Source organism: Ictalurus punctatus, chromosome 7 (genome assembly GCF_001660625.3).
Source record: "Ictalurus punctatus breed USDA103 chromosome 7, Coco_2.0, whole genome shotgun sequence".
Lineage (NCBI taxonomy): Eukaryota > Metazoa > Chordata > Actinopteri > Siluriformes > Ictaluridae > Ictalurus > Ictalurus punctatus.
This window is the reverse complement of record NC_030422.2, coordinates 21,863,030-21,890,472: the sequence shown is the minus strand read 5'-3', so window position 1 is coordinate 21,890,472 and position 27,443 is coordinate 21,863,030. Positions and strand designations below refer to the sequence as shown.

At 38.8% G+C, this 27,443-nt stretch overlaps 1 protein-coding gene across 1 annotated transcript in view; it reads right to left on the bottom strand.

The window, feature by feature from the left end:
• col4a6 (collagen, type IV, alpha 6) overlaps positions 1–27,443 on the bottom strand; it is an 82,617-nt gene continuing 55,174 nt past the window's right edge. Inside the window, exons 5-46 of the mRNA XM_017471467.3 lie at positions 24,937–25,071; positions 24,787–24,831; positions 24,364–24,483; positions 23,750–23,806; positions 23,270–23,296; positions 22,793–22,855; positions 22,620–22,655; positions 22,144–22,185; positions 20,201–20,287; positions 19,145–19,189; positions 18,785–18,847; positions 18,611–18,655; positions 18,475–18,528; positions 18,101–18,170; positions 17,895–18,005; positions 17,604–17,759; positions 16,586–16,672; positions 16,308–16,465; positions 15,969–16,148; positions 15,685–15,868; positions 13,065–13,136; positions 12,839–12,946; positions 11,488–11,706; positions 11,249–11,407; positions 8,944–9,108; positions 8,548–8,691; positions 8,296–8,415; positions 7,894–8,069; positions 7,662–7,725; positions 7,462–7,536; positions 6,902–7,009; positions 6,699–6,806; positions 6,325–6,396; positions 6,082–6,201; positions 5,489–5,605; positions 5,108–5,269; positions 4,856–4,954; positions 4,535–4,681; positions 4,169–4,285; positions 3,172–3,363; positions 2,687–2,973; positions 1–1,633 (exon numbers count right to left, since the gene is read on the bottom strand). Coding sequence (XP_017326956.1) covers positions 1,373–1,633; positions 2,687–2,973; positions 3,172–3,363; positions 4,169–4,285; positions 4,535–4,681; positions 4,856–4,954; positions 5,108–5,269; positions 5,489–5,605; positions 6,082–6,201; positions 6,325–6,396; positions 6,699–6,806; positions 6,902–7,009; positions 7,462–7,536; positions 7,662–7,725; positions 7,894–8,069; positions 8,296–8,415; positions 8,548–8,691; positions 8,944–9,108; positions 11,249–11,407; positions 11,488–11,706; positions 12,839–12,946; positions 13,065–13,136; positions 15,685–15,868; positions 15,969–16,148; positions 16,308–16,465; positions 16,586–16,672; positions 17,604–17,759; positions 17,895–18,005; positions 18,101–18,170; positions 18,475–18,528; positions 18,611–18,655; positions 18,785–18,847; positions 19,145–19,189; positions 20,201–20,287; positions 22,144–22,185; positions 22,620–22,655; positions 22,793–22,855; positions 23,270–23,296; positions 23,750–23,806; positions 24,364–24,483; positions 24,787–24,831; positions 24,937–25,071 — 4,857 coding nt within the window. The 3' untranslated portion in view covers positions 1–1,372. The remainder of the gene's footprint in view (positions 1,634–2,686; positions 2,974–3,171; positions 3,364–4,168; positions 4,286–4,534; positions 4,682–4,855; positions 4,955–5,107; positions 5,270–5,488; positions 5,606–6,081; positions 6,202–6,324; positions 6,397–6,698; positions 6,807–6,901; positions 7,010–7,461; positions 7,537–7,661; positions 7,726–7,893; positions 8,070–8,295; positions 8,416–8,547; positions 8,692–8,943; positions 9,109–11,248; positions 11,408–11,487; positions 11,707–12,838; positions 12,947–13,064; positions 13,137–15,684; positions 15,869–15,968; positions 16,149–16,307; positions 16,466–16,585; positions 16,673–17,603; positions 17,760–17,894; positions 18,006–18,100; positions 18,171–18,474; positions 18,529–18,610; positions 18,656–18,784; positions 18,848–19,144; positions 19,190–20,200; positions 20,288–22,143; positions 22,186–22,619; positions 22,656–22,792; positions 22,856–23,269; positions 23,297–23,749; positions 23,807–24,363; positions 24,484–24,786; positions 24,832–24,936; positions 25,072–27,443) is intronic.

The following is a 27,443-nucleotide window of genomic DNA, read 5'->3' as shown; positions in this document are numbered from 1 at the left end:
TATAATTTTGTTACCATACTTTATTTATTAAGGGGCACAATAATACACTGAAACAGCTTTGGTTACTTTTTTTTTTGCTGTGCACTGAAACTAATACTGGAAATCCAGTTATGTGATAGACCTAAATTTATGTAGGGGAAAATGTATTTAATTAATTAGTGTAAGAAAAATACAAATATTGTTATAATATACACATAAAGATATATATATATATATATACCTTTAGAAACCATCCTTAATGTACAAATCATACACCCAGGTTTTGCAATTTACTACATTGTTTCTTTCCTACCATATGACAAAACTGCAATTTAATAGCTTACACACATTACAGGTGAAACCATACTGAAAACTCAAGGCTACCAAAGAGAGCTTAAGAAGCTAATGAACATAGTGGTTACATATTAGCCTGTCTCTTTAAGAAACTTTTCAAACACATTATAGAAAGGCTAAAGGATAACAGCAGTGATTACAGACATTTTCAGTAACCATAGGTATACTTTTGGATGTGGAAAGCAGTGAATATCTAATGCACAGATGTTTTGCTCAGTTGAATGGTTCCTTGTAGGCAACACTGTAGTATAGGTGAAATGATGAGTATGAAAATAACATAGTTCATACGTATTTAGAAAGTGAAGTCTATTAATCAGTGTTAGATTATGTGAGACTGTATTTTAGAGTTAATTGAGATATTTGGCAAGGCACCTGTTGGAGGTAAAAGTGGAATGTTCATTTTCTACAGTGACTAATGTTCTTTATATATATATATATATATATATATATATATATATATATATATATATATATATATATATATATATATATTCCAGATATTCATTTCAGTGCAATACTTTAAGGGTACATTTGTGGGGGGTTAGAGAGGATTATAATTTCACGTGTTAATCACAAGCCACAATCTGCCTCATTTGTGTACACTACAAAGTGCACAAACATGTCAATATTGATTTAGACCAGTACACTTTTGACTAGGTGAACCAGAAGATTTTGGTTTGTGTTACAAAATGCCTGCAGTCTCACTTTAATGTTTCAGTGCTTCCCATCAGGGATTTGGGACACACTCTCTGAGGTAGCCATGAATATGTAAAACAAATATTGAATAGTAAAAAACAAACAAACAAACAAAAAAATGCAGTTTATCGTAGCACCAATGTTGTTAAGTGAAATAAGAGAAATTAACATCTTTACTTGGAGCTGTTTGCCCCTCCTAACCATGGCCTTGTAGAAGGCTCCAAAAAGCACCTAGAAGAGAGGGTCTCATATAATCAGGCAGTCAGTCAGTCAATATTTGCTTTCTCATTTCTTATTCTTTATTCTTTCTGTTAAAAGTCTCCTCTCCTCTCATGTGCACAGGCTACAAGATCTTCATGCAGACCTGGCAGCGGCTGATGCGGCCACGGTACTGATCGCCCTTCAGGGTCTCTGAATCAGGACTTTGTGTAAACTGCCTCTCTTGTTGCACAGTGGTTAGCCAGAAGCTATGCTTGTTGTTGAAGAAGAAACAGGTACCCCGAGCCCCGTTGCATTCGATAAAAGGTGTTGCACGGAAGTCTTCTAAACATGAGCCAGGAGAAACCAGCGACTGGCCACCTCCTTCAGCCCCTGCAGCCGTATGCTGATCAGAAGACACACAATAATGCAGAATTACAATAACACCAACACAGAATGAAGGCAAGGCTTCCTTGCTTGTACTATACAGAAAAATATGGAACATATGGCACTTCAGAAAGAGGCAATTCACCAAAGTCACTTTAAGAACATACCCCATGGCTCTGCAGCAACTCGCCTGATAAAAGAACCGATATAAGAATATAAGAACTGTAAGGATTTTTGGGAGCTACACTGAGCTTATGTAGGTGTGATGAGATGAAAGTGTTTGATGAGATATTTACAATCAAGTATCTTCTTAGAGGGTCAACTTTTTATTTACTATGTAGTGGAACAATATTGATAGATGTCCATCCATCCATCCATTTTCTGTACTGCTTATCCTACACAGGGTCATGGGGAGCCTGGAGCCTATCCCAGGGGACTTGGAGCACAAGGCGGGGGACACCCTGGATGGGGTGCCAATCCATCACAGGGTACAACTACACACACACTCACACACCCATTCACTCACTACGGATAATTTAGAGATGCCAATCAACGCATGTCTTTGGACTGGGGGAGGAAACCCCTGAAGCATGGGGAGAACATGCAAACTCTATGCATGCTGGGCAGAGGAGGGACTCAAACCCCCAACCCTGGAGGTGCAAGGCAAACATGCTAACCTCTAAGCTACAGTGTCCCGCGCCCCCATTGGTGAACATTTTACTAATAATATTGTCATAGCTCACCAAATATCTAATATTAATTTGCCAAGTTATATACTTCCTGTCAGGCAGATTTCTCTTGCAGGCCAGCGCACTGGAGCTTTTTCTTATGGAGTCATTGTTACATTTATAGCTTTTTTTTGTAGAGTAACTTGTAGCTTAGCTATCTACAACAATATAAGTGCTGATACTATCAATTCATTATTGTCTTTCTCATATTGAAAACTGCAGCAGTCTGTTTATTACCCAGACTGCAAACATGCTAAAACATTTACTATTCTGAAAATCCTTGAACATTCTAGGTTTTTAGAAAAGAAACAGAGAAACAGATTGTGTATAGGTATATGTCTCACCATAAGGAAGGAGTAACCAATCCACAGGCTCCTCCACCCCCGTGGACAGGGGGGAATAGTGACATCTTGGCTGTGGACAGCTACAGCTTGAGATGGGGCTTCACACACTGAACAACGGCTGATGAACTGAGTAATCTGCTCATTTTCTACTGGCATCATGGGAATGGGTGCTGTTGTGGACAGCCAGTAGGACTTGTCATTGCGGCTGGCATAATAACAGAGTTCACTGGTTGTGCAGTAAAGGAAGGGAATAGTGCTGAAACGAGGTAGACAGGAGCCAGCCAAACCTGAGAGACCAGAGAGGAAGTTGTAGAAAGAAAATGAGAAAACAAATGATGGAAGACCATTGAAAGAAAAATCACTAAGCCAATATCATCCTTATATTGATATTTGACATTTGCTACACTACTGATACAAAAATTTCTGCATGTTTACTGATGTTATAATACATTACACTAAATCTCTAATGTCTTTAAGTGTTTTACCCAGGTCTTGGTTATGCGCCTTCTCCTGTCCTTCTACATAAAGCAAGCTATAGCCATCCCACAACTTGTCCATGCCCTGTGGGCACATTGGCACCTGACTGGACTGGCTGTGCTTCACCAGAGTGTAGCCGATCCCAATGGCACGTCCAGGCAAACCTGAAGGACCTGGTTGTCCCTGCCTACCACGAAAACCTGAGCAATGAGAAAAGAGTGGATGAGGAGAAATTAATAAATGAGGGGGAAATGATAGTGGTAGCAGAGGACAAGTACAGGTGAAATGGAACCACTGGTAGAATAGTGGCAACTGAGAGATGAATGGTAAGCTATTAGACATTCCTGTATAGTAAGGATTTGTTTTTGGTCTGACTGATCATTTCTATGCACACTTGCCAAGGTTCTGTTTTCAAAACAACCTAGCATCTAAGTAATTCAAACCAAACAGCAAACGAACTAAAAGTATCAGTTTTGCACGGATTACGACTTATCAGCATGCTCTTAGATGCAGTTTGTACTTTCATCCATCATGATATATATTAGTGGTGCACTGCAATGGACTAGCATCACACTCAGGGTGTATTGCCATTTATCAAGCCTAATTTTTAAGTTTAATCCTTATGTGAAAATGTATTTAGATAGTGTTATATCAGTGTGCTTGGAATACCGCCAAACCTGATCACACCACCACCACCAGAGCCCACCTTCAGGGCTGCAGAAAAAAGTTATTCAAAGGTATTCATCACCAAGCCTGAGAAGTGATGCTCACAGAAATCCAAGGAAATTAACAGTTCCCTGTTGATGACTAATACCTAACAATGGATGCTCCTGGCTCATCAAACATGAAGAGTAAAAATCAGGTCACCTGGAGCTAGAGAGGTCTTAAAGCCCCGCAGATGCTACCAAACAGTACATTCCATACTCTCTCATGTATCATTTTTTTCACTCACTGCAACCAAACCAGGTTTGGTTACAATAACTTTCCAAAAAACATTCAACTCACCACTGCCACCAGCAGATCCTTGATATCCTGGAACTCCCGGATCTCCAATGGGTCCAGAAGGTCCAGCTGGACCAGTGCGACCTGGATTGCCCATCGATCCAATCTTTCCTTTGGGGCCTACATATTTGTAACGAAAAAGACAAATACTGTATATATGCAATACAGTAAAATTTATACTAAACTTTAACGTAAACTATAAAGCTATAAGCAAGTGTTTTATCACAAAGGTGCAATGAATGCCTTTTTGTCATTGACCAATTTTCTATCTTTCAAATAATAAGGCACTGCTGATGCTTGACCATAAGTAATCAAGATTAGTTGGACAGAAAGTAATGAAAATATGTTTAACTGTGATAAACAGCTCACCTGGACGTCCAGGGAAACCAGGCTGGCCTGTTGATCCTGTATAACCAGGAAGGCCAGAGGCTCCTCGTGGACCAGGATTCCCAACTGGCATGTCCCTTATTTGGGGTGGGACAACAATTCCTGGAAGGCCTTTGCTACCAGGTTGACCTGAAAAGAAGAAATACAGTTCAGGAAATGGCACGTATTTAAGAGAGTGCTTAACTTCAAAGAAGTACATGTAAGGTAAAATGATTGGACTGCAATGCCAAAGCTCGCATTTAAAAATGAAAAAAAAAAAATGTCCTATATATTTCAACAGACCTGCTGAGTTTATTTACTGACCCACAAATCCTTTTGATCCTTTGCTACCATAACTTCCCTGATCTCCAGGGGAGCCTAGACGTCCTGGAGGTCCATTACCTCCAGGGTCTCCTCTCAGTCCTGAAGGAGACAGGTAGAGAAAGGCAATCTTTGGCATATAAAATTAAATTTACTTTCAGACCAAAAAAAATTCCTACTACAGTTCAGTTTAGACTACAGCTAATAGCTCAATATAGTGATGGGTAATGTCATAAAGATTTTCCATACAAGCACCTTTGAATCCTGAGTTGCCAGGTGGTCCACGTCCTCCTGAAAATCCAGGTTCGCCACGTATCCCAGGGATTCCAGGTAATCCAGGAAATCCATGATCTCCTCTGTCACCCTGGTCTGTTCCAGGCCCAGCTGGACCACGAGGACCAGGGGAGCCAGGAATACCTATAAAAGAGACATTTTTTAAAAATGTCATCATATGGCTGGCTCATAGAAAGATCAGTTAGATAGGGAGCCAGGAAGATAAAACACTTTATCATTGAAGAGGTATTTAAAAAAAAAAATTAGATAACCATTTTGAATCTCATCTCTTTCTGGTCTCTTTGCTCCATGTGCAAAATATTATTTTACTTAACTTGACAGTCATTAAAAAAACAGGCTTACCTTTTTCACCATCTAGTCCAGGTAGACCAGGATCTCCTAGAGGACCAAGAATGCCAGATGCAATGGATCGTCCTGGAGGACCTGGAGGACCTGGAAACCCTGTCCGTCCAGGGTAACCTAACAAAGAACACAATAATAGGATCAACATATTGGGGCAAATACAGTCCTGAAACAGAACAGGTATTTCTGTATCTAGAAATGTGCATTTTAGTAATTTAATGTTTTACATTTATTGCAGAGATTTAGTTGTTTACTTAATATTATGCCCTTAATGTCACAAACTTTTCAAAACCTAGGGAGAATATAAAAAAGTATTAGTATTAGTATTAGTAGTAGTGAAGTAATAGTAGTAGAAGTAGTACTAGTTGTGTTGCGGTGGTGATAGTGGTCGCAGTAGTTGAGGTAGTGATATTAGTGGGATTGGGCAGGGCTAGAAGTAATGTAGTAGTAGTAAATGATCTATCTCTACTTAATTTGTTTGGTTTCATTTGCTTGAGTCATGGGTTGTTATGTTCTTGGTGTCGCCTAGCTAAATGACTCATTTTTATGACCGTGTTAGAAAGAGCTGATTAAAATGTTTACTATTTTCTCACCAATATCTCCTCGGGCTCCCTTTACTCCAGGAAATCCTGATGCTCCGGGCACTGATGTGCCTCTTTCTCCCTTTAGTCCATTCAATCCTGGGGCTCCAGGCTGACCGCCCTCTACTACACCTGTGGACAGATTTAACTGTGTTACTTTACGTTTTAAGTACATGGTCTACCACAAGGTGGCTGCTGACTGTGTGTGGACTCATTTGAAATACAGGAAGTATCAATAGCTGTAGATATTCTTACCAGGTATACCCGGTTGACCTTTGGGCCCTGAAAGTCCATTGAGTCCATCTAAACCAGGGGATCCAGATAAACCTATAAGAAAATTAGGAAAAGTGTGTTATTAAACATTCTTTCAAAAATTAGCATTGTGAAGCAGTTGGGTAAAGTTGCAGCAGTTAACATAAAATAAGAAGTTCAGTTGCTAGACCCAGTAACTGAACTGGGAGCTTCCTGAATCTTGCTGCTTATTTTAATAGAAACCTAGCCTGTTTCTAGATGTATAGATGCCAGCAAAGTTATACATTACTTGCATAAAAACAACATATCTGTAGCAAACATTGCAGACATTCTGGCTGTAACTGCAAAAAAAAATTATGCTCTTTAACTAGACTGACCTTTTACTCCTGCACGACCTGGAGTCCCAGGGAGACCTGATTCACCATCCCGTCCCCTCTGTCCCGGAAAACCATCAAGACCCTTAGTGCCACGTGGCCCAGGTTGACCTGACCGAAGGTACATGAAGTGTAAGACAAGTTAAAAGAAGCATCAGTTAAGTATAATAACTAATTAAAAGGAGATCTTTCTGCAAAAGGGTTACCTCCTGATCCAGGCCTTCCTGGATCTCCAGGTAGTCCTTTCTGCCCAGGATATCCAAAATCTCCTGGCAAACCCTGAGAACCTTGTTCACCAGCAAAGCCTGGGCGACCTGTGCATCAAATACAATCGAAAGGGAAAATACTGACATTGAGGTATTACATAAACAAATCGCTAACAGTGCCATTTTATAATACATGATATTATAATAATAATATTGTTAAAGAATGCCTTTCAGTTTCCTATTCACAAATTGTTCATTAGTAATTTTAATTTGGCATAACATTGGATATAAACATGTTTATTATATTAGGCCAAGTGCTTTTATTCACAAAAACACCAGGGTCTCTAGACATATGTTTGTAAAATGTTAATAATAAAATACAAAGTCACTTTCATAATCTCCTCTGGCTTAATGTGTTCCCTGTCAGCATCCATTATATGATCAGTAAAATTAAACAGTTAATAATTACAAGCAACTGTTGTAGTATGCTCTTGTGAAAAAAAAGAAAAAAAGAAAAAAAGAAGATAGTAAACTGAAGAAAAGAAAAGCATAAAGCTCACCAGGGAATCCAAAATCTCCTACCAGTCCCCTTCTTCCAGGGGCCCCAGGTGCTCCAGTAGAGTCTCCTTTCTCACCTTTACAGGAAAATGCATGGGATGATCGTTATGTTAAATATAACCAAATACACAGTCAAACACTACAATCTTAAATGGATTGTGTTCTCATGGAGAAATTTATTTATATGGAAAGAAAAACTCACCTTTGCTACCAGGGAATCCTGAAATACCAGGTTGTCCATACAAACCAGGAACTCCATCCTCACCCTGCAAACGGGATCAAAATGCATCAAATAAACTGTTCAACCAAAACATAAAAGAAACTGACATCTACTGCAGTCAATATTGCATTTCCATGCAGCTGTATTCCCCATTGACTATTTACTTCAATACTATCATTTAGCTGGATTGGCATCACACAATAAATTGACTTACCCTAGGGCCAGGCATGCCAGGGAAACCAAAAACACCAGGTGCCCCTTTAGTTCCTGCAAATCCTGAAGAACCTGTGCTTCCTTGGAAACCTGGATCACCAGGTGGACCCTTAACAACAACTCCTATCTGCCCAGGAAAGCCTGAACGACCAGGTAAACCTGGGGTTCCCTTATCACCTGTTTAAAGACAATGCCTGTTATATTTCTGGCATGGGATGATGACAGATCGCAATTTCTAAGCAAAACCAAAAAGGAACTGCTGTGTGTAAGATCATGTTCAAGCTCAAGTTTGACTACCACAGTTAAAGAACACTGCATTGTACAATATGCTTCCTATTGTGTATTCTACAGTTTTCTGTTCATGGACAGATGAGAACCAGTGGCCATGGGAGCGTTTCTGTACCTCGTGGTCCTGGAAAACCAGGCAGTCCTGTAGCTCCAGGAGTACCTTGGTCCCCTTTAATGAGTTGCAGTGGAAGGCGTTGAGAGGAAGGACCTGGTTGGCCTGGTTCTCCACGGTCCCCTGGAAAACACACACACACACACACACACACACACATATTTGGAATCTATTTTTGCATGGAATACTATACAAATAAGCAACCATAATATATCAGTGACATGTTAACTGGTATGTTTTAAGTTTTTGGTATACCTTTAAAACCAAGAGAGCCCTTTACTCCACGTTCACCATCCAATCCTGGGATTCCAGGTTGACCTTTACCCCCTGGCTGTCCAGAGCCTCCAGAACGTCCAGGTGATCCAGGGAATCCAACCAATCCAGGGAATCCCTTCTCCCCTGTAAAACATCCACATCAGTATAGTGAATGTCTGTAATGGTTGGAATGATGAAAGAGTACTGATAATTTCATAAAGATTGGGAAGGAGATGTAAAATGTAATGTGAGATATGGGATGAATTAGCTATCTGGCAATCTGGAAGCATTGTTTGCAAAAACGCATTTAATTTTGCAAGAAGGCTAAAAATTATAAATCTTTCCAGGGATCCTGTCAGAAATGCCTCAGATTTTTAGCATTTGAAAACTTCAAACCTTTTTTTCCCGGCCTTCCTGATTGGCCATTACGTCCTGAAATAGTATCTCCAGGACGTCCTATTTGTCCTTTTGGTCCTGGAATTCCAGGTCGTCCAGAAGAGCCCTTTCTACCCAAGCCTTGGCGTCCTGGGTCTCCTCTTGTTCCCTTGAGTCCTGGAAAACCTTGGAGACCACAAACATGAGGGTCAAACACCACTCAATTCATATTGTATTTGGAATAACAATAGCAAACTCTTTCAGGTTAGTACTGTAATAGAATCTTCTGAAACACACTTGAAGATGAAGATGAGCCTACAGTCAGCCAATGAATTGATAGGGCTTACTATTGACATTTTCTTAAAAGGTTCACAACATAATGATCATCTACATGCTTAGAAGTGTGTTTATGTGATATTTCCTACATCTAATAGTAATGTGTCTATGTTATTTAGGAAACCAGAATGTTCCAGTAATTTGTCCTATACAGAAATCACCTTCAACCATCTAGCAATTGTACATTTATATGACATCTAACACTGTGCCCGCAAATCTTTATTGCAAAGGTACATTAGCCACTGACACAGATACACACAAGCACGTTATTCCATGTGTTCTGTCTGGAGATCACACACCGCAAAATATGTGTCTTTAAGACCATATATGGAAATCTTCAAGCTGGCAGATTTTAAGTAATTTAAACAAATCTTCACATGAGCTAACCTGACATGTTTTCATAAAGGTTTATAACCTTCACCCTGAGTGCATTCATAAAACTTTGTCTACTACAATGACACACCCACTTAAAAAGTGCCCAATTGTCTGCAGAAAGACCCTTCTTCATTCATCACCACAGTCATTCATTCAAACATTCACCATATCTCATTCGACATCAAGTCAATAAAATGGTTTCAAATCATTAACTCTTATTTACTGCACATCAGTAATAAATGCTTCTAGAACAAACACAAAACGTTAATACAAAGAAACAGTAATAAATATGCACATTTTGAAATATTAGATTATATTAGAGAAAATAATCAGATTCTAGAAATCTCTGTAAATACTCCTTTTCAGTTGGATGGGTTTGTTAACATCACACAAGCAGATCAGGGTTATAGCAGTGCAGCAGATGGGTGGAGTCTAGCTAAATTAGTACTGCTTGATGGCATTAGTGCAAATTTTAACACTGGCAAGTGCTCATCATGAACATACATACCGTATATACACCCACATATACACACTCATTTAAATGATGGATGAGAACATATACCTCACATGATTTATACCACCCCAAGCTTGATAGATAAATGAAAATTTCATGGCCAGGACAGCTTGATACAAATAAAGGATTTTATTGTGTAATGGATTATAAATTATGTTAATGTTAATTATTATCACCAAAAGGGATTTGCTGATGGGAAACTGGAATGGTATAGAAAGTGGACAGTATCTTTCTCCACAGCTTAATAAAGCAGCAAAGCACAATCCTTTTCACTAGGTGCTTTGGTTAGGAAGTTCAGATGCTCTAATTTCTGGAGCAAACTAAGAAAATATTTATTAGAAAAGAATTGGTTGTTAGATAAAAATGAGCTCTATAAAGAAGTAGTGGGTTGATATGATAACTTTTCTCACCTTGACAGCCTAGAGAATTGACCCAGCACCAAGAACAGAGGAGCAAGACACCACAAATGGAAGGGACGGGAAGATGGAGATGATTGAGGTGGGGACAGAGAGAGACAAAGAGACAAAGAAGGAGAAGGAGAGGACATTGACAGAATAGAGGGATGAAATGAGATGTATTTGTGAGAAAGAGTCCAGAGGAGGATGCATTGACAAAGAGATGAGCAGTAAGAGGACATTATAATTATTACACCTCCAGCTGTGCTGGAACATAAGTGATTCATAGTTCTTTCTCTCTTACTTTACTTTTCATTAGTTTATCTTATTTTACATTACTTTACCTTATCCTACATCACCATACTTCTTCTTTTGTAAACTCTCCTTAGTCTGGCTCGGGAAAAAAACCCACCATCCCTGCTGCATTTAACCATATGTTTTGGTAGAGTTAACCCTAGAGATGAGTATCTACCACAGTACCAGACAAAGCGCTGAGATGTGCACAAAAATCCAAACAGAGTTGCATTCACTAAAATTCTTTATGAGTAGCTTTATCAGTAGACTCAATTGCTGAAACCTATAATATAGAGCAGCCAATTTTCTCAAAAGATAAGACAAAGGTCCATAGGAACATCAAGGATAACAGATGGGCAATTTAATATTCCAGTGAATAAAAGAATAATCATCTACTTGATCACTTTCTCACCTCCAGGTCCAGGGAATCCAGGATTGCCAGGTGGCCCACGAGGTCCACTTACTTCAGAAGGACTCACACCCCGTGGACCTGGCGGCCCTGGTAGTCCTGGGAAACCACTGGCACCACGCTCCCCCTTTACACCTGGGTTACCACTGGATCCATCAAAACCTACAAGGGAAAATTTCATTCATAACTGCAGTACTGAAAACTAAGTAATAGTAGTTCTGAAATGAGGTCATTAAACCTACCACGTCCGCCTGATAATCCAGGAGTGCCTCGTTCGCCCTTGTCTCCAAGCTCTCCTGGTTGTCCTGGAAGTCCGCGTATTCCTGGAGCCACCCCTAAAGCTTCGCCAGGTTCTCCTTTTGCTCCTTGCAACCCAGGACGGCCATAATTTCCAGGAGAACCTGGACGGCCATTTTCTATAGAGCCTGGTAAACCTGGATCTCCTCTTGGTCCAGGGAAGCCTGTAAAATCCATTGTGTTAAAGCAATTTAATATAGTTTTGTCACAATGTAATTTCCTTTTGTCATTTAAAAACATTGACAATCCTTCTTCTTTCCACAACTGACCCTGCCCCGCTGTTTTGAAAGTGAGTATGCCTCATGAGTTGCCTTTCAAGCACTACATTTATTGTAAAATGTACAGTAACTTCCTGGCAGCCAACTTGCCAGTAAAATACTTACATTTACAGTAAATAACTGTAAAACATATTTACCGTGAAGTACTGTTATATCTTACATAGTATATAATAACACATAATGTAATATCCAATTTGCTCATTTGGCTGATGCTTGAAAAATGCAACTTACAATTGAGGCAGGATACAACTGAGCAAAAGGTTAAGGATATTTTCTAAGGACCCAACCATGGCATTTTGGCTGTGCTGGGATTTGAACAGTGTAACTCAAAGCCTTAACCACCGAGCCACCAAAACTACCTCAACTAGCGTGCACTGATTCAACCGTCTGCACCACTGAAATTACTCACATTAAACAATGAATTTGAGTTCTTTACAAAACCAAAGTTTTTAGCTGCATATAAAGTTAAACTCAAACAGGGTTTGTATTCACCTAAAATAGCCACTAAAATAAAGGGCATGACATTAATCTACTAAATTGCAGATTTTTACTATTTTCACCCCTACCAAAAACATTAGATATTCCACTAGGCAGTGCATTTTCTGGTATTTTAATTCACTGTTTTAAATGCCTAATCTTTTGCAGGAAAACAATAAAACATTATTTCGCTGTAAAATAAATACTTTAAATGTATAATATATTTTAGTGTGAGGTGCTCTACTCTGGCTAGGAGCAGAGCTAATTTCTCCATTAGAAAGCTTAAAGTATAAAGTATAGAAAAAAGAGAAATAAAGTAAAGCTTAAAGTATAAAGTCTATATATACTTTGAAAATGGCCAACCTGCACATTTAATTTATGATTACCATTTGTTACCAGTTGAAAGTTTGTAAATTTTAAAAAATTCTGTTCCATCTGCTGTGGGAATAATGATGCATCGGTGTTTTGGCCTGAAGAGGGTTGATATGTATTAAACAGTCATTTTCGTGTCATATCTTCTAAATGTTGACTAGCATCATACCTTGTGGTCCGGGTTGACCTCCACTGCCTGGATCTCCTCTCTGACCTTTTGACCCATCAGCACCTGGTTTTCCATTTAGTCCTGGTGGACCTGGTTCTCCTTTTGGGCCTAACCACACACACATTTATTTATAATAACTGGGTCTGGTAGCACCTACTTACAGGACAATCCGCATCTTTTTTCTTCATCTTTGTGATCAATTGCAAATAACGATGGAAAGAATTACCTGGCACTCCAGGCAGTCCGGGGAAACCTGGATTACCAGGTTCTCCTGGAATTATGCAGGGCAGTGACAGTCCTGTGGAGATTCATATGATCATCAGTTACATGCTCAAATCATCGACATGGGGCACCAACTGTTTCTAAAGCAACTTTTAAAAACAGCACTGTAACTGACTTTTAATTTTAGAAAAGGCAAAGAAAAGGAAATTTACAAGGAAATCATTTGTAAATCCACACCAAGAACAAAGTTCTGACAGGATATGAAAATATTCAGTCAAGTTATTTTAACTTATTTTTAAATTTGCTATGGTTAAATGTTATTTAGTATTATTTAAAATTATTGTGATAAATATTTTAAATACTGTTATAAATTTGCCTGAGAAAAAAAGAAAAACAGAATAATCTTTAGACCAGCTTAAATAAAACCCATCACTTACTGTATATACACATACACATAATTATGGGAGGTTTTTGGCAAAAGATTAAATTATTCCTGATTAAACAAACAAACAAAAAAAACATTTTAAATCTTTGGTAACACTTTCTTGTGTTATAATGTTTGCTGAGATAATTCTCTGCTGATATCTCTCTAATATTTTAACTGATATTTATTCAACAATTTCTGAATACATCAGCTTTTATTACTAACTCTGTATGGCCATGGCAATAAATTAAATAAATTAAATTTTAAACATCTATTTTAGTGAAATCATGTGGGATACTAAGATACCTGCCAATCTTATTATATCCCCTGCAGTGTACAGCATAACAGGTTGATCACATGCACCAGGCTTTGTTAGCTGATTGGGCAATAAGAGCTAATGCACTGTCATTGTGTGAACTTGTTGTATGCACCGGCGTAAGCTGAAGACACAAAGCATTGAGGGCAGAGCAAACATAGTCAAGTCAAGTGTAGCAGGCAGAGAAAACCAACAGTGTCGTCCATGCTCTGTGATACTCTGTCTTTTCCTTTCCTTTACCCCACCCGCTGTATATCCTGTCCACTGGCTGTGGCTCCAGCTTACTCCAGAATATCCAACAGGTGCCCCTACTGTTCCACTGGACACCACACCAAGAAAGGGCAAGAGCTGATTGGAGCAGACACCTTAAGCATGCTTTAAAGTAAGTGATGCCAGTGAAGGCCAGGCTTGAGATGTCTGGTCCAGTCAGCCTGAACTACTTTCTACTACAACTACAGCTCTGGACTCCTCACCTCCCTTTGTGAAAGAGGCTTCATTAAGCCCCGCCTGCCCACAGCTGTCACCTAGTCGGACAACATGCAAGGGTAAGAGAAATAGCAAGAGATGCGGTCAGTTAATCACTCCATCAATCATTTCACTCAGGGAGCATCATCAAATCATTTGAAGGCATAAGCATGAAGAAGATTATATCATTAGCAAGGAATAATAAAAAAAAGATTATCCAAGTAAACCAGGCATGTTCTGTTAAAGCATAGCAAAGTCACATTTCTGCACAGTTCCAATTCAGAGAGAGATTGAGTGTGAGGGAATTTTAGTTGAAATTTAATGTTAATTTTCTTGATGCTAGTTCACCCAAACTCTCAATGGCTCAACCATCAAGTAGGAAAATATGTTAGCATAAGCAGAGTGAGAAAAGAAATCTGCACATAGGCATGTACAAGGACACAGAAACACATACAATTAAAGAAGATGCTAATTATTATTTACCCCATTCCCCTCCACCCCAGTCATTTTTAACAGTCATTTTTTTGGTGCCTAATTGATTTGGATTGATCTGTAAAGCAGCACAGAATTTGCTAAGACAAAAAATGTTTTTTTTATTTGAATGGAAAAAGACATCAACCAAGAGGAACGAGTAAAAACAAAATAACAGTCATCTCCACTCTTTTATTTATACGTTTTTCAAAGCATTCATTAGACTTCTTAATAATTCTGTTCAATCTTCTTAACACTTACTTTTCCAGGCTTTTGCAACCCCTGTCCCAACTTTTTTGAGACGTGTTGCAGCCATCAAATTCAAAATTACCTTATTTTTTCCTTAAAATGGCACATTTCCTCAGTTTAAACATTTGATATGTTTTCTATGTTGTATTATGAATAACATATGGGTTTATGAGATTCGGAAATCATTGCATTCTGTTTTTATTTACATTTTACACAGTGTCACAACTTTTTTGGAATTGGGGTTGTAAATTTATTTTTAAATGTTTGTCACATTTTGATATTTTTACATAATCTGTGTAAGATTTATGGAGGTAATGTTTTTTATTTAATTAGAGAGTAGGCTTCTATTTTAGTAGAGAAGTATATAGTGAATTACAAGAGATTATATATCAAGAGATAGTTTTTCTATACTCTTCTCCACTTCCTGGTGAATTGTATAAAGTCATATTTGAGTGAGAGTTTAATTATTTAGTGTGTGGACAAACAGAATCTGTTTACGAAAAAAACACAGAGACCTTTGTTATGTACACATGGACATGCATGTGCATATTTATACATGTATACATATGTATATGAATTTATCCCATGTATACATATAGTATACTTTGTATCTGTATCAACATTCACAAAGATACAAAGACATGCGTTTTCTGTTCACTATGTAGGCAAATCCATCCATCCGGTTTATTTAGAACTTACCTGGTGGTCCTGGAGGTCCAGATATCCCTGGAAGCCCACTGATACCAGGGTCGCCTGGAAATCCTCTAACACCAGCACTGCCTGGGTAGCCAATTCCAGGGTCACCGGGTGCACCAGGGCGACCCTTCAAACCAGGAGATCCAGGATAACCTCTGTCTCCAATCACCCCAAAACCAGCATCTCCCTACAGGGAGAAAGACACAGAAAGTAAAGACACAATTTTGTGTCTAACTGGCAAGAAGAGCTGTTTGGATACTTGACTGATCACTACACTATCCACTTACCGGTAGTCCTGGTGCACCAGGAAAACCAGCGGCTCCATTTCTTCCAGGTTGGCCGATGTCACCTGTAGGACCAGCAGGCCCTTGCTGACCAATGTCACCCTTCTGTCCTCGTCTAGCAGCATAATAAGGGTTTCCTTTCTCTCCTTTAATCCCAGTAAAGCCACGCTCTCCAGGACGACCCTTAAAATAAGCACAATGTTAGGCGCAACATTAGGCTTGAATGGTAGCAATTCTGAAGAGCAGTTCACATTTGCAGCACCCTTTTTCTAACTTGACTTTGATTCATGCCTTATGATATTCTACCAAATTCAATAGCCATTATAGGTTCATGTCACTTACAATTGGCCCTTGTGGTCCATAGAGTCCTGGAGGTCCTGGGTCACCAACCTCTCCTTTCCGCCCACTGAGCCCTGCAAAACCGGGGAGCCCTTGAAATCCTTGAGGGCCCTCTCTGCCAGAGATGTCTTCACCAAAGCAATCACAAAGTCCAACTTCACCTACAAAAAAGTGACAACCTACAATTTAACCCATGTAAATATGTATATCCAGGACATTAGACTCAATCCAAGTTCTTTTCCAAGCATGTCTGTGGACTTGTTAAGTACAAGATTCCTTACCTTTGGCTCCTTTAAAACCTTTAACTCCCAGTTGACCTCTGCTGCCTTTTACACCTGGTGTTCCAGTCTTGTCCCCAGGAATCAGAGCTGACCAGTGGCAAGGCAACATTAGTTGATTTGGCAAAATAACAAATTATCCCATGTGTTAAACTTTGTCATAATCATTATGTCTTTTGAAATTAAGTTCAGAGGTCAAATGTCTGTATAGAACCCAAATGTTCATTTTTTTTTCAATTATATGTTGGAAATGTTCGTTAGCAACACCATAGTTGTAAGGTAAACACATAAAGCAAGATTTATGTAGACCTATCCAATGAAAGTATCTCTATCCACTGACTCAGAGATGGAAGTCTGTATGTCTTAAAACATATCAAGCCATGCTTTAACAAAGGTATCCTACCTATTTCAGTTTCCATGCATGAGGTAGACACTCAATGAAGCATGTTTTGTGAGTAAGAATATAGACTGTTTATGAGATCATCTGTATATTTATGGTTGATCATCTATATACTTTTTGGTCATAATAAGAAACAATGTTTTACTGGGCAGTTTTTTTTTGCATTATTAATATGCAACATGACCACTAAAAACAGACTACCTTGTATTATTTGACCTTTAGTCACCACAAAGCATGGGCCAACCAATTCATCTTTACCAAGAGGGGAAAAAACAATCACTGTATGTAATATTAATGTCACTTTGACACCTAAAATTCTTCACAGCAATGTCCACCCATGCTTGTGGATCTAAATCTAAAATAACACAACTGATCTGAACATTTATAGAATGCCATAATTCATATTTAGCAAGTAAATTATGAAATATGTATGACATATTTAATTTAATAATTGCATTATTTATTTAGGTATCCTCCATCCCTAAAATATAGCTAAACACATTAAAATTAGACACATTAGACTTTATAGCTGACATAAACACATAAAGTTTGCCTAGTGCTGCTTAAAAAGTCTACTTCAAAAACGGGAAAAGGAAATCTATCAGTCAAAAAAAATCTTACTTGTTTCAGTTATGCCTCGAGGTCCAGGTGGACCTGGAGGTCCAGGTAACCCTCTGTCTCCAGGCAAACCGACAGGGCTGAAGCTTGACTGACCTGCGTCTCCCTTCTCTCCCTTAGGTCCAGTAATACCAGGGAAGCCAGGAAAGCCTGGAGTACCTGAAGGAAGACATACATTTAAAGTAAGTAATACTACATGAAAATAAAAAATATGTGATAATGTCTACATGTGACTGGACCTCAATATTTAGTTTAATTGTGATATCTCTGTACATGACATTGTATCACTGTCACCTGTTTGGAAGGATGAAGATCCAGGGTCACCTGGAGGTCCAGGACGTCCTGGTAAACCTGCATCTCCAGTTGGGCCTGGAAGGCCATCAAAACCAGGATCACCTAGAGGACCTGTACATGAATTCAGAAGAGGTGCCTTATTAACAAGTTTTACTGCATCTAAACATTAATGCATGAAAGAAGTGCTAGTGAGAAATAGCAGTTACCTTGTACAAATGATTCTTGTTCACCAATAAAGATAGTTGGCCCTGGTGGCCCTGATTCTCCCCTGTAACCCTACAAAGAAATGACCAACGGACAGTATTTAACCTCAACATGCCACACTTATGTAGATTCTGCACTTCGCTGTACAGAAATGTTGTATTCATTCTTACACTGTTCATTCAAACATTATGAACTGCACAGTTTAAAACAACCCAAAATTGTCCTTCCCAAAAGAAAGACTTTTGTGGGTCTTTGGTTCATTTTGCCTGAAGTCATGAAAAAACCTCCTTCTCTTCTCTTTTCCTCTTTTTAATCACTTTAAAATTTGTAGGTTTTATCTTTCTCTAACCTCAACTACACCTTACTTCATACTCACTTTAGGGCCTGGAGCTCCTGATAATCCAAAGAGACCAGGGCTCCCACGATACCCCTATGATAAAAATAGCAATGATTATTTTCCACTGGTGAAGTATCAATGGCACAGTTGAAGTGTAGGCATTGCTAAGTCTTACCTTTAGGCCATCTTCTCCCAGCGGTCCATTAAAACCAGGAGGACCCTACAAAATGAAATAATTAAACTGACAGTAAACACTCAACCAACTGTGCATTTACCTATCATTCAAGATATCAGACATTATCAGTTAAGAAAATACTTTATTACCTAGAGACACTAGAACGAAACTTACCCTTGCACCAGGTAATCCAAGAATTCCCTTCTCTCCACGTTCCCCTTTGTAGCCATATGGGCCCTGGAAATGGGGAGAATGAGAATTTTGGTGTATAGGATGTGGCATGCTGTCATTAGTGCCAAACCTTTTTTTCAAGAAAGCAAGAACAGTACAAGAACAAGAACAGTAAATAAAAGAACAGTAAATAAAAGTTACATAATATACTGTACTGTATGTATATTATTGGCCATTTCCTGTTACACATAAGTTGTAAATCACTGTACTCTTAAATTACAATGATAAACAAGCAAGACATCATAGCCAGAAGAGATCACAGAGTTTAAATAAAGAAAATATGAACTGTAATCGGTCACTTACTCGGGGTCCTTGTGGTCCTGTAGCACCAGGAGGGCCAATATCACCCTGCTCAACAGACAGAGAGACAAAGTAGTGAGAAGGGACAAGGGTGTAAGGGTGTGAATAAAGTGATCAGCCCATATGCCAAAATACAAAAAAATACAAGTATTCTGAGAACTATTACACTATTTACTAAAAAGTGTCTTAAATATATAATTTTTTAAATAGCTAAACTATTCAGCTGGAAAGGATTGAAATATACTAGAGTGCACTTTGTAAAATAAACATGTAAGATGATTAATATCCCCACAAAATCTTTAAAAAAAAAACCCCATCATAACTGATAAAACTGTTAATCCTATTTTTAATGATAGAACAGAAACAAATACGATAACATCTTTAACATGAACATCAGTAATTAGTGGGTGAAGTGGGCTAGTGTTAAAGCCTCGGAAGGGTTTAGTATGATGAGTGATGGGGAAAATGTATGCAGAAGTAGACGGGACTGTTGGAAGAAGGTGTTCCCTGGCTCCATAACATCCTTGGCCACTTGATCTGTCTGAGCAGCGTCATCGCATAAACCTGAGTTCCTTTATCTCCTTTTGGAACTCCAACAAACTCCACAACTCCATTTACCAGTGGGCCTGAGTCGCAGGGCAGGCCCACGTCTCCCTGGATACGGTAACCAAGGAAGAGAGAGTTTTTATACAGGACAGGATGGAAGGATGGCTGGATGGATGCGGAGACGACGGGGCGAGTTGGTTTTGTGGTGAGGGTTTTAGGGTATGTCGGTATGAAGTAGAGTTTTAAAAGCTGTGACCCTTCGCGGGGTGGGGGGGAGGCCAGGCTGAGATGGAGTTTCACGAAGACAGGGAGAGTACCCAAGGCTTTGATTGATGAACTGTATTTCTTAAATACTTTGTGTTATGTTAACGTTAATCTATAGCCAATAATTGATCAGTAGCTCAGTGGCCGAGGATTCAGTTGTAGCTCTGGCCATCTTTTCTCCCATAATGTATCACTCTCACCCTGGCAGAGCCCCTCCCTGGGCTGGCATCACTATCCCCTGTGTGTTACCTTCTCTCCTTTGCTGATTGTGCTTATAGCTGGTGATCCTAACAGAGCAGCTGGAGCACCCCTGAGTCCCGGCAGACCCGCATCGCCCTGAGATCCACAACAAACACAGAGCACACATTAGAGCCAGAGAGTGTATGAAGGAGAGGGTGAAGAGAGAGGAACGGAAAGAATGCAACAAGCTGAGGAAGAGAAAGTGCAAAGACTTTGTTGGCTAAATAGCTCTCTCTCTGTATCTTTTCCAATGGGTGATGAACATGCACCTTCAGATGTGTCACGCGTGTATATAATAATGGTGGCTTGTTGTGTTTAGAGGTGAATTGTAATATTTGCCGCTGCAGCACATACTGATAGGGAATGAATGAGGAATGAATAGAAAAATGTGGTGTTTGATGCCGTCATGTAGGGTAGTAAAGAGAGAACGTGACTGCAAATATCAAACCAAAATGACTTGGGTATTTCATAGTGTCTGTCTTCAAGTCCAAGTCAAGTCAGTTGTTCATGAGTCCAAGTCATTTGTTTTGTGACTTAAGTGTGACTTGAGTCCAAGTTGCAGACTCGAGTTTCCATCTCTGTATGAGGAAACATAATTTATATAAGAGACTGGAAAATAAAATAACGGTGGATTAGTGTACGGTGGGAGAGGTTCAGGGAGGAAAATGGCTCCATTCCAGCATGCAAGAGATTTAATGAGTAACATAACGTTGTCTTAGCTTAACTAAATAAAAAAAAGTTACATGAGGAAAGTTACATGAGGAAAGAATGCTAATGTTGTCTCTTAGCGTGACATTGATTTTCTTTACTTTCATACTCTTATTGGCACTAATTATCCCTTAACACTTAAATGCTTGGCACTTGGGTCAATATTAACCCAACATACAACATATAACACACATCGATTGCCATGACAGTGTAAAACTTACAAAATATTTGACTAACCATAAAATATAGACAAATAATGTCTTTTTATACTTAGATTTTTTTGTCACTAGGTGCTGTCAAACAGATTTAGCTAATCATTACATGGGTTTTGCAACTAGTTCAGCTTCATTCAAAACTAATTCATTGTTTTGTCAGTGACCTGAGAAATCAGAAATAATTTTCACAATAATTTTGGAATATGAGGAATATCAGCTTGCTGAAGGTAGAGGTGATAAACAGATCACAAGTAACTAACAACCAAAGATATTTAGGGGTTAAGTACACAGATCAAAAACCAAATGGACATAAACACACCTGACCGACTAATGTTTTCTTCAGGTGATGACATTAAAAAGCTGACTTGGGAGCTCAGTTATAACTAAAACTACCTAACTAAACTGCCTGTTGAACTCATTTGTCAAATCAGGCCACCCGGTATATGTGAAATGCTTACCTCTATTTTCAACACACATTACACAGATCTACAGTGCCCCACAATAATATTGGCACCCTTGGTAAATATGAGCAGAGTATATTTGTGAATTCTTTGAACAAGAGATCAAAAGGTTAAACAATAAAGACAATGTTTTACAGCTTTCTTTACTCATATTTACAAAGGGTGACAATATTAGTGGAGGGCACTTTAGTGGGCAGCTGTGGCTCAGGTGGGTTGTCCACTAATCGTAGGGTTGGCTGTTCGATTCCCAGCCCACATGACTCTAAATGCCAAAGTGTCCTTGGGCAAGACACTGAACCCCAAGTTGCTCCCGATGGCAAGCTAGCGACTTGCATGGCAGCTCTGCTACCACTGGTGTGTGAGTGTGTGTGTGAGTGGGTGAATGAGTCATAGTGTAAAGCGCTATATAAGTGCGCCATTTACCATTTACATATCTATATATAGTATATATTGTCGTATACAGATTACTGAGGAACATTTAGTATTTAATATTTAGTTTATGAAATACAGAAATACTGTGGTTTTACATGGGAATAGAGAATGAATTGTCATGGAGAAATTGAAATACCTTCTCTCCTTTCTCTCCTTCATAACCCTGACCAGGGTGTCCCTATAAAATAAAGCAGAAATGTTGACAATTCAGTAGATCAAACTGTTTTAGAGGCCACATCCGTTCCACAATCTAACATCCATGAAACAGTAGCGAGAGAGCAGCATTAATTACAAATAAAATGCAATCCTGTGTTATCTTTTTACTTTGTTCATAGTATGTATCAGAAATGTTCTGCAGTATTTAAATATGTTGCCTGCTACTTACAACATCTCAAAGCACCTGAATTTATGCAAACGCTTCTTGAGAAGCTACTCAGACAAGGTAAAACTATGAGAATGCCGAACACTATCCAACCAAATGTCAAGACCCTGATGTCTGTAATTTAATATAAAATTTGTTTTCTGTAATTTAGATAAGATTTATCATCATAAATTTCATCTTCACCTACATCAACTCTAAAATGCTGCAGTACATGCCAGATTGCAACTTACAGTTAGCCCAGGAGGACCTGGAGGACCAGGACGTCCCTAAAGAGAGAAAAATAAAAGGATGTGTTGGCAGATATTATTACATGGGACCTTCATTTTTTTGTTTTTATTTACTAGGATGTGGTATGAGCATTCAGGGTATATAACAAACACACACTTTGAAGTAGGATACATACAGGGTATCCAGGTAAACCGATGGGGCCGACGGGACCCGGGAGGCCGACTGGACCAGGAAAACCCTAGAGGACAAACCATGTTGGACAGATGTAAGTGGTTTCCTCTGCCTCTAACACAGTGAGTTGAGATGTGGCAGTGATTTCCTTATTGTGCTTTATTTTCCTCCATTACTTTTTGATGATTAGGTTCCTTTCTGTGTTCACTAAACTAAGCACTACCATATGAATGGTTACCATGTAGCAGAAAATATTGGATATCAAGAAAAGGTGAGTTATAGTGTAAATTCTGGGGTGTGTGAATGACTTCGTAGCAGAGTAAGGTGTTGAGTTACCCTTTCTTGTAATCCTGCCATTTAATACAGCAAAAGATCAAAATTTATATGGAACCTGTTGTATAACTAAACTGAAAAATGCTGTGATGACAAAAAAAAAGAAGCAATTTGTATTAAATGTCAGCATATGTAATCAAACTCTTACACGTTCACCAACAGGACCAACAGGAACCTAAAGAGATAAAGAGAAGCATACAAAAAGAGAAAGACGGATAGACTAAGATAGTTGTTGTGAATTGCAAATATGAGTTAGAACAAAGTTGAAACTGGTTCTCTAATATACTATGGAACTGTATGCACTAGGCAAACAAATACTGTACAGTATATCCCCATAAAATAGCTTTAAAAAGGCACTGTTTGCTCACTCATGGAAAGGAGAGAATATATGAGAGTTTCACCATGTCAGGCAATAAAATGATGGCTTGGGTCTCTGCTCTTTACAACGCAAAATTGTGTTACCTTGGGCTACAGGGACAGTGTCTGTGTTTAATGTGTGTGTATGTGCATTTCACTGGCTTGTGATCACAATAATTAACACAGCTGCCTTCAGATATTAAGTTTAATGAACTGTTACATTAACAGTGTGTCAGTAAAATCAGAAGTGCACAGTAAGGTGCTGAGTTACCGAGTTTGTAGAAATGAACCGTGGTTCTCCTTTTTGCCCTTTGACACCACGTAATCCCTAATACAAAGACAAGAAAAATATCAGGACTGTCATGTGATGTTATATAGTTTAATAAACAATAAACCAGTTAATATTTAGAAGCTATAGAATAGAAGAGTTAAGAGTTAAGAGTGAACTGCTCTATGACTGGAAACTCTTTGGGAACAGTTCATGAACAGCAGCAGCTTAGTGACTAATCAGGGGGGAAATGGAGATGTAGCAATGAGTTGATTTGTTTCTATCCAGCATGTTGCAAAACCATGACCACTGCTACTGAATGTTTAACAAGTGTTACACATGTTCTTCAATAACTTTCTTTACACTTTAGTGTCAACCATCAGTGTGGTTTCAGAAGGATCCATAGAGTTAGTGTTAGAAATAATCTATTGGGAATTCCTTGCCAGCATTATCCTTATTAACTGAAATGACACTTCTGAGCTATTATCCACTTAACAAAATGTACAACATAATGTACACTTTGTGACGGTATTTTGTAATACAGTTTGATGTATGTTTGGCCATTCATGTCTCTAAATAACAACAAGTCCTTAATGCTTATTTTTCTACATACTTACCTTTGATCCAGGGTTACCAGGTCTACCAGGAAAGCCGCTGGGGAAACCAGGGTCACCTCGTGTGCCATTACAACCGTCTGCTCCTGGCAGTCCCTGTGGTCCCTCCTGGCCTGGATGACCCTGTTTCAACGTTACATTAAACCAAATGTTAGACCTTAGAAGTGCTGCCACTATTAAGAAATATCACTAGTGATGATTATCAGTGTAGCAGATTCTGATTGAAAGAAGGTGGTTACTCAACAGATATCACATTAGTTTTGTGATTTTTTTTGCAGTCAAATGATTTACAATAAAAGAATCTGTGAAATTTATTTGAAATAGAGCAGATTGAGTGCCAAATTCCAGGTCAGCAAAACTTCCCAAGCCACTAAGAAGTTAGTGAATTTTAGCTATTTTGATTAAATGGGAGAACTTGTTACTTACAGGAATACCATCGAGACCTGGAAAACCGGGAACACCCACCGGACCCTGTTGAATACAGGGACAAAAATTCGTACTGAACAGACTTCTACATACAACACCTGTACTCAATTGCCTTTTTTCACATTGTACATGATAACGATATAATTTTACCTTGTCCCCTTTGGGTCCAGATGGTCCTGATTGCCCGCCATGCCCTCTTTCTCCTTTAGGTCCAATAGGCCCTGGGGCCCCAATAAAGCCATCAGGTCCAGTGGGGCCAGATGGTCCTAAAGGCCCAGGCTGACCCTGACATTAAAAAAAGAGACACATACGAGCAGAGTAAATATTCATTGTGGCCTTATGCTGTTAAATGGTACATATAGTGCCGTCCCCTAATATTGGCACCGTTGGTCGATATGTGCAAAGAAGGCTGTAAAAATTTTTTTATTGTTTAACCTTTTGCTATTTTGTTCATAAAAGTCACAAAAATACTCTGCTCTCATGGATATCAAACAATTGCAAACACAATACAGGTTTTTATATATATATATATATATATATATATATATATATATATATATATATATATATATAAAAATTTTGTTAAATATAGATGTGCAACAATTATTGGTAGCCCTATGAATTCATATGAGAAAAATATATTTGAAATATATTCCCCTTGGTATTTTACATTTTTTAGTAAACCTGGATGACTAGGAACAGGAAATTTTTCAACCATGACTTCCTGTTTCACAGGGGTATAAATATGAGGTGACACATTGGCCAAATTCCCTTCGTCATTCATAACAATGAGCAAGACCAAGGAATATAGCCGTGATGTGTGGCAAAAGGTTGTTGAGCGTCACAAAATGAGAAGTGGCTATAAGAAAATAGCACAAGCATTGAAAATGCCCATTTCCACCATCAGGGCAATAATTAAGAAGTTCCAGTCAACTGAAAATGTTATGAATCAACCTGGAATTGGACGCGTGTCTATATTGTCTCAATGCACTGAGAAGAGGATGGTTCGAGTGGAAAAAATTCCTCCAAGGATCACAGCTGGAGAATTGCAGAAGTTAGTTTTGTCTTGGGGTCAGAAAATCTCCAAAACTACAATCCAAACTTACCTACATCACCACAAGCTGTTTGGAACGGTTAAAAAAAAAAAGTCTCTACTCTCATCCAAACGGTTCAGTTTTCAAGATATTACTGAAACTTCAAATGGGATCAGGTTCTTCAGTCAGATTAAACCAAAATTGAGCTTTTTGAAACACCAGAGATGGTTTTGGCGCACACAGAGAGGTAGCCATATTGAAAAGTACCTCATGCCCACGGTTAAATATGTTGGTGGCTCTTTAATGTATTGAGGCTGTTTTTCTGCCAGAGGACCTGGACATTTTCTTAGGATACATGGCATCATGGACTATCAATTATATCAACAGATATTAAATGAAAACCTGACTGCCTCTGCCAGAAAGCTTAAAAAGGCTGAGGTTAGATCTTCCAGCAGGACAATGATACAAAACATACATCAAAATCAACACAAAAATAGTTTACTGACCACAAAATCAAGATCCCGCCATGGCCATCCCAGTCCACTGACTTGAAACCCATAGAAAACCTGTGGGGTGAAATGAGGAGGAGAGTCCCCCAGCGTGGACCTCGAAATTTGAAGGATCGTGAGAGATTCTGTACGGAGGAATGGTCTCAGATCCCTTACTATGTATTCTCCAACCTCATCAGGCATTATAGGAGAAGACTCAGAGCTGTTATCTTGGCAAAGGAAGGTAGCATAATGTATTGACTAAAAGGGTGCCAATAATTGTTGCACACCCATACTTAACAATGATATATATATTTTTATAAACCTGTGTTTTGTTTCCAATTTTCTGATATCCACGAGTATTTTTGTTAACAAAAATTAAAACATTTTTTTAACAAAAGATCAAAAGGTTAAACAATGAAGACAATATTTCACAGCCTTCTTTGTTCTTATTTACCAAGGGTGCCAATATTAGTGGTGTTATGTAAATTGCATAAAAAGACTAAGACTACAATTCCCATCAGCCACTGCAAATATGTCTGGTTCACCTGATTCACGTTTGTCTCATTAGCACGTATGTACAAATAGTCACGTTCTGCACTGCACGGGTGGTCTTGCGTTGTTTTGGTTTATCCATCGAGCTCACGTTTTCTAGTCCTGGTTCTTGTAAGTCTTGTTTATTGTTTTGTTTGTACCTCATTAAAATGTTTGAACTTATATTCTGCATCTGCATCCGTCCTTACTGCCGTGACGTGACAAGTGGAGGGCACTGTATACTGTGTTTGAAAACCTATTTAAAACAGGGATGTTCCTTTCTGACTGGCACACACAGCTACACACACACAACTGACAGTGTGTGTGAATGTGTGCAATGGGTCTCAGTTGCCACTTTTCCACTGTAGGATCTTTCCCCAGGATCTAGGGACCTTTGGAGGTACTGGGTTTGTTTCCACCGTAGGGACCAGAGTCTAAATTAAGTTCCGGGTTAAATATTTAGCCCTCGCAAAGTCCCTACATGGGAGGTGACGCGTTTTCAACGTTTAGAACCTTTGGGGTGTGGGACTTTGGCACTGAACATGCTAACTGGTTCAGTGCACAGAGCATTTTTTTAACCACCCTTTTTAAAAGTCTATTG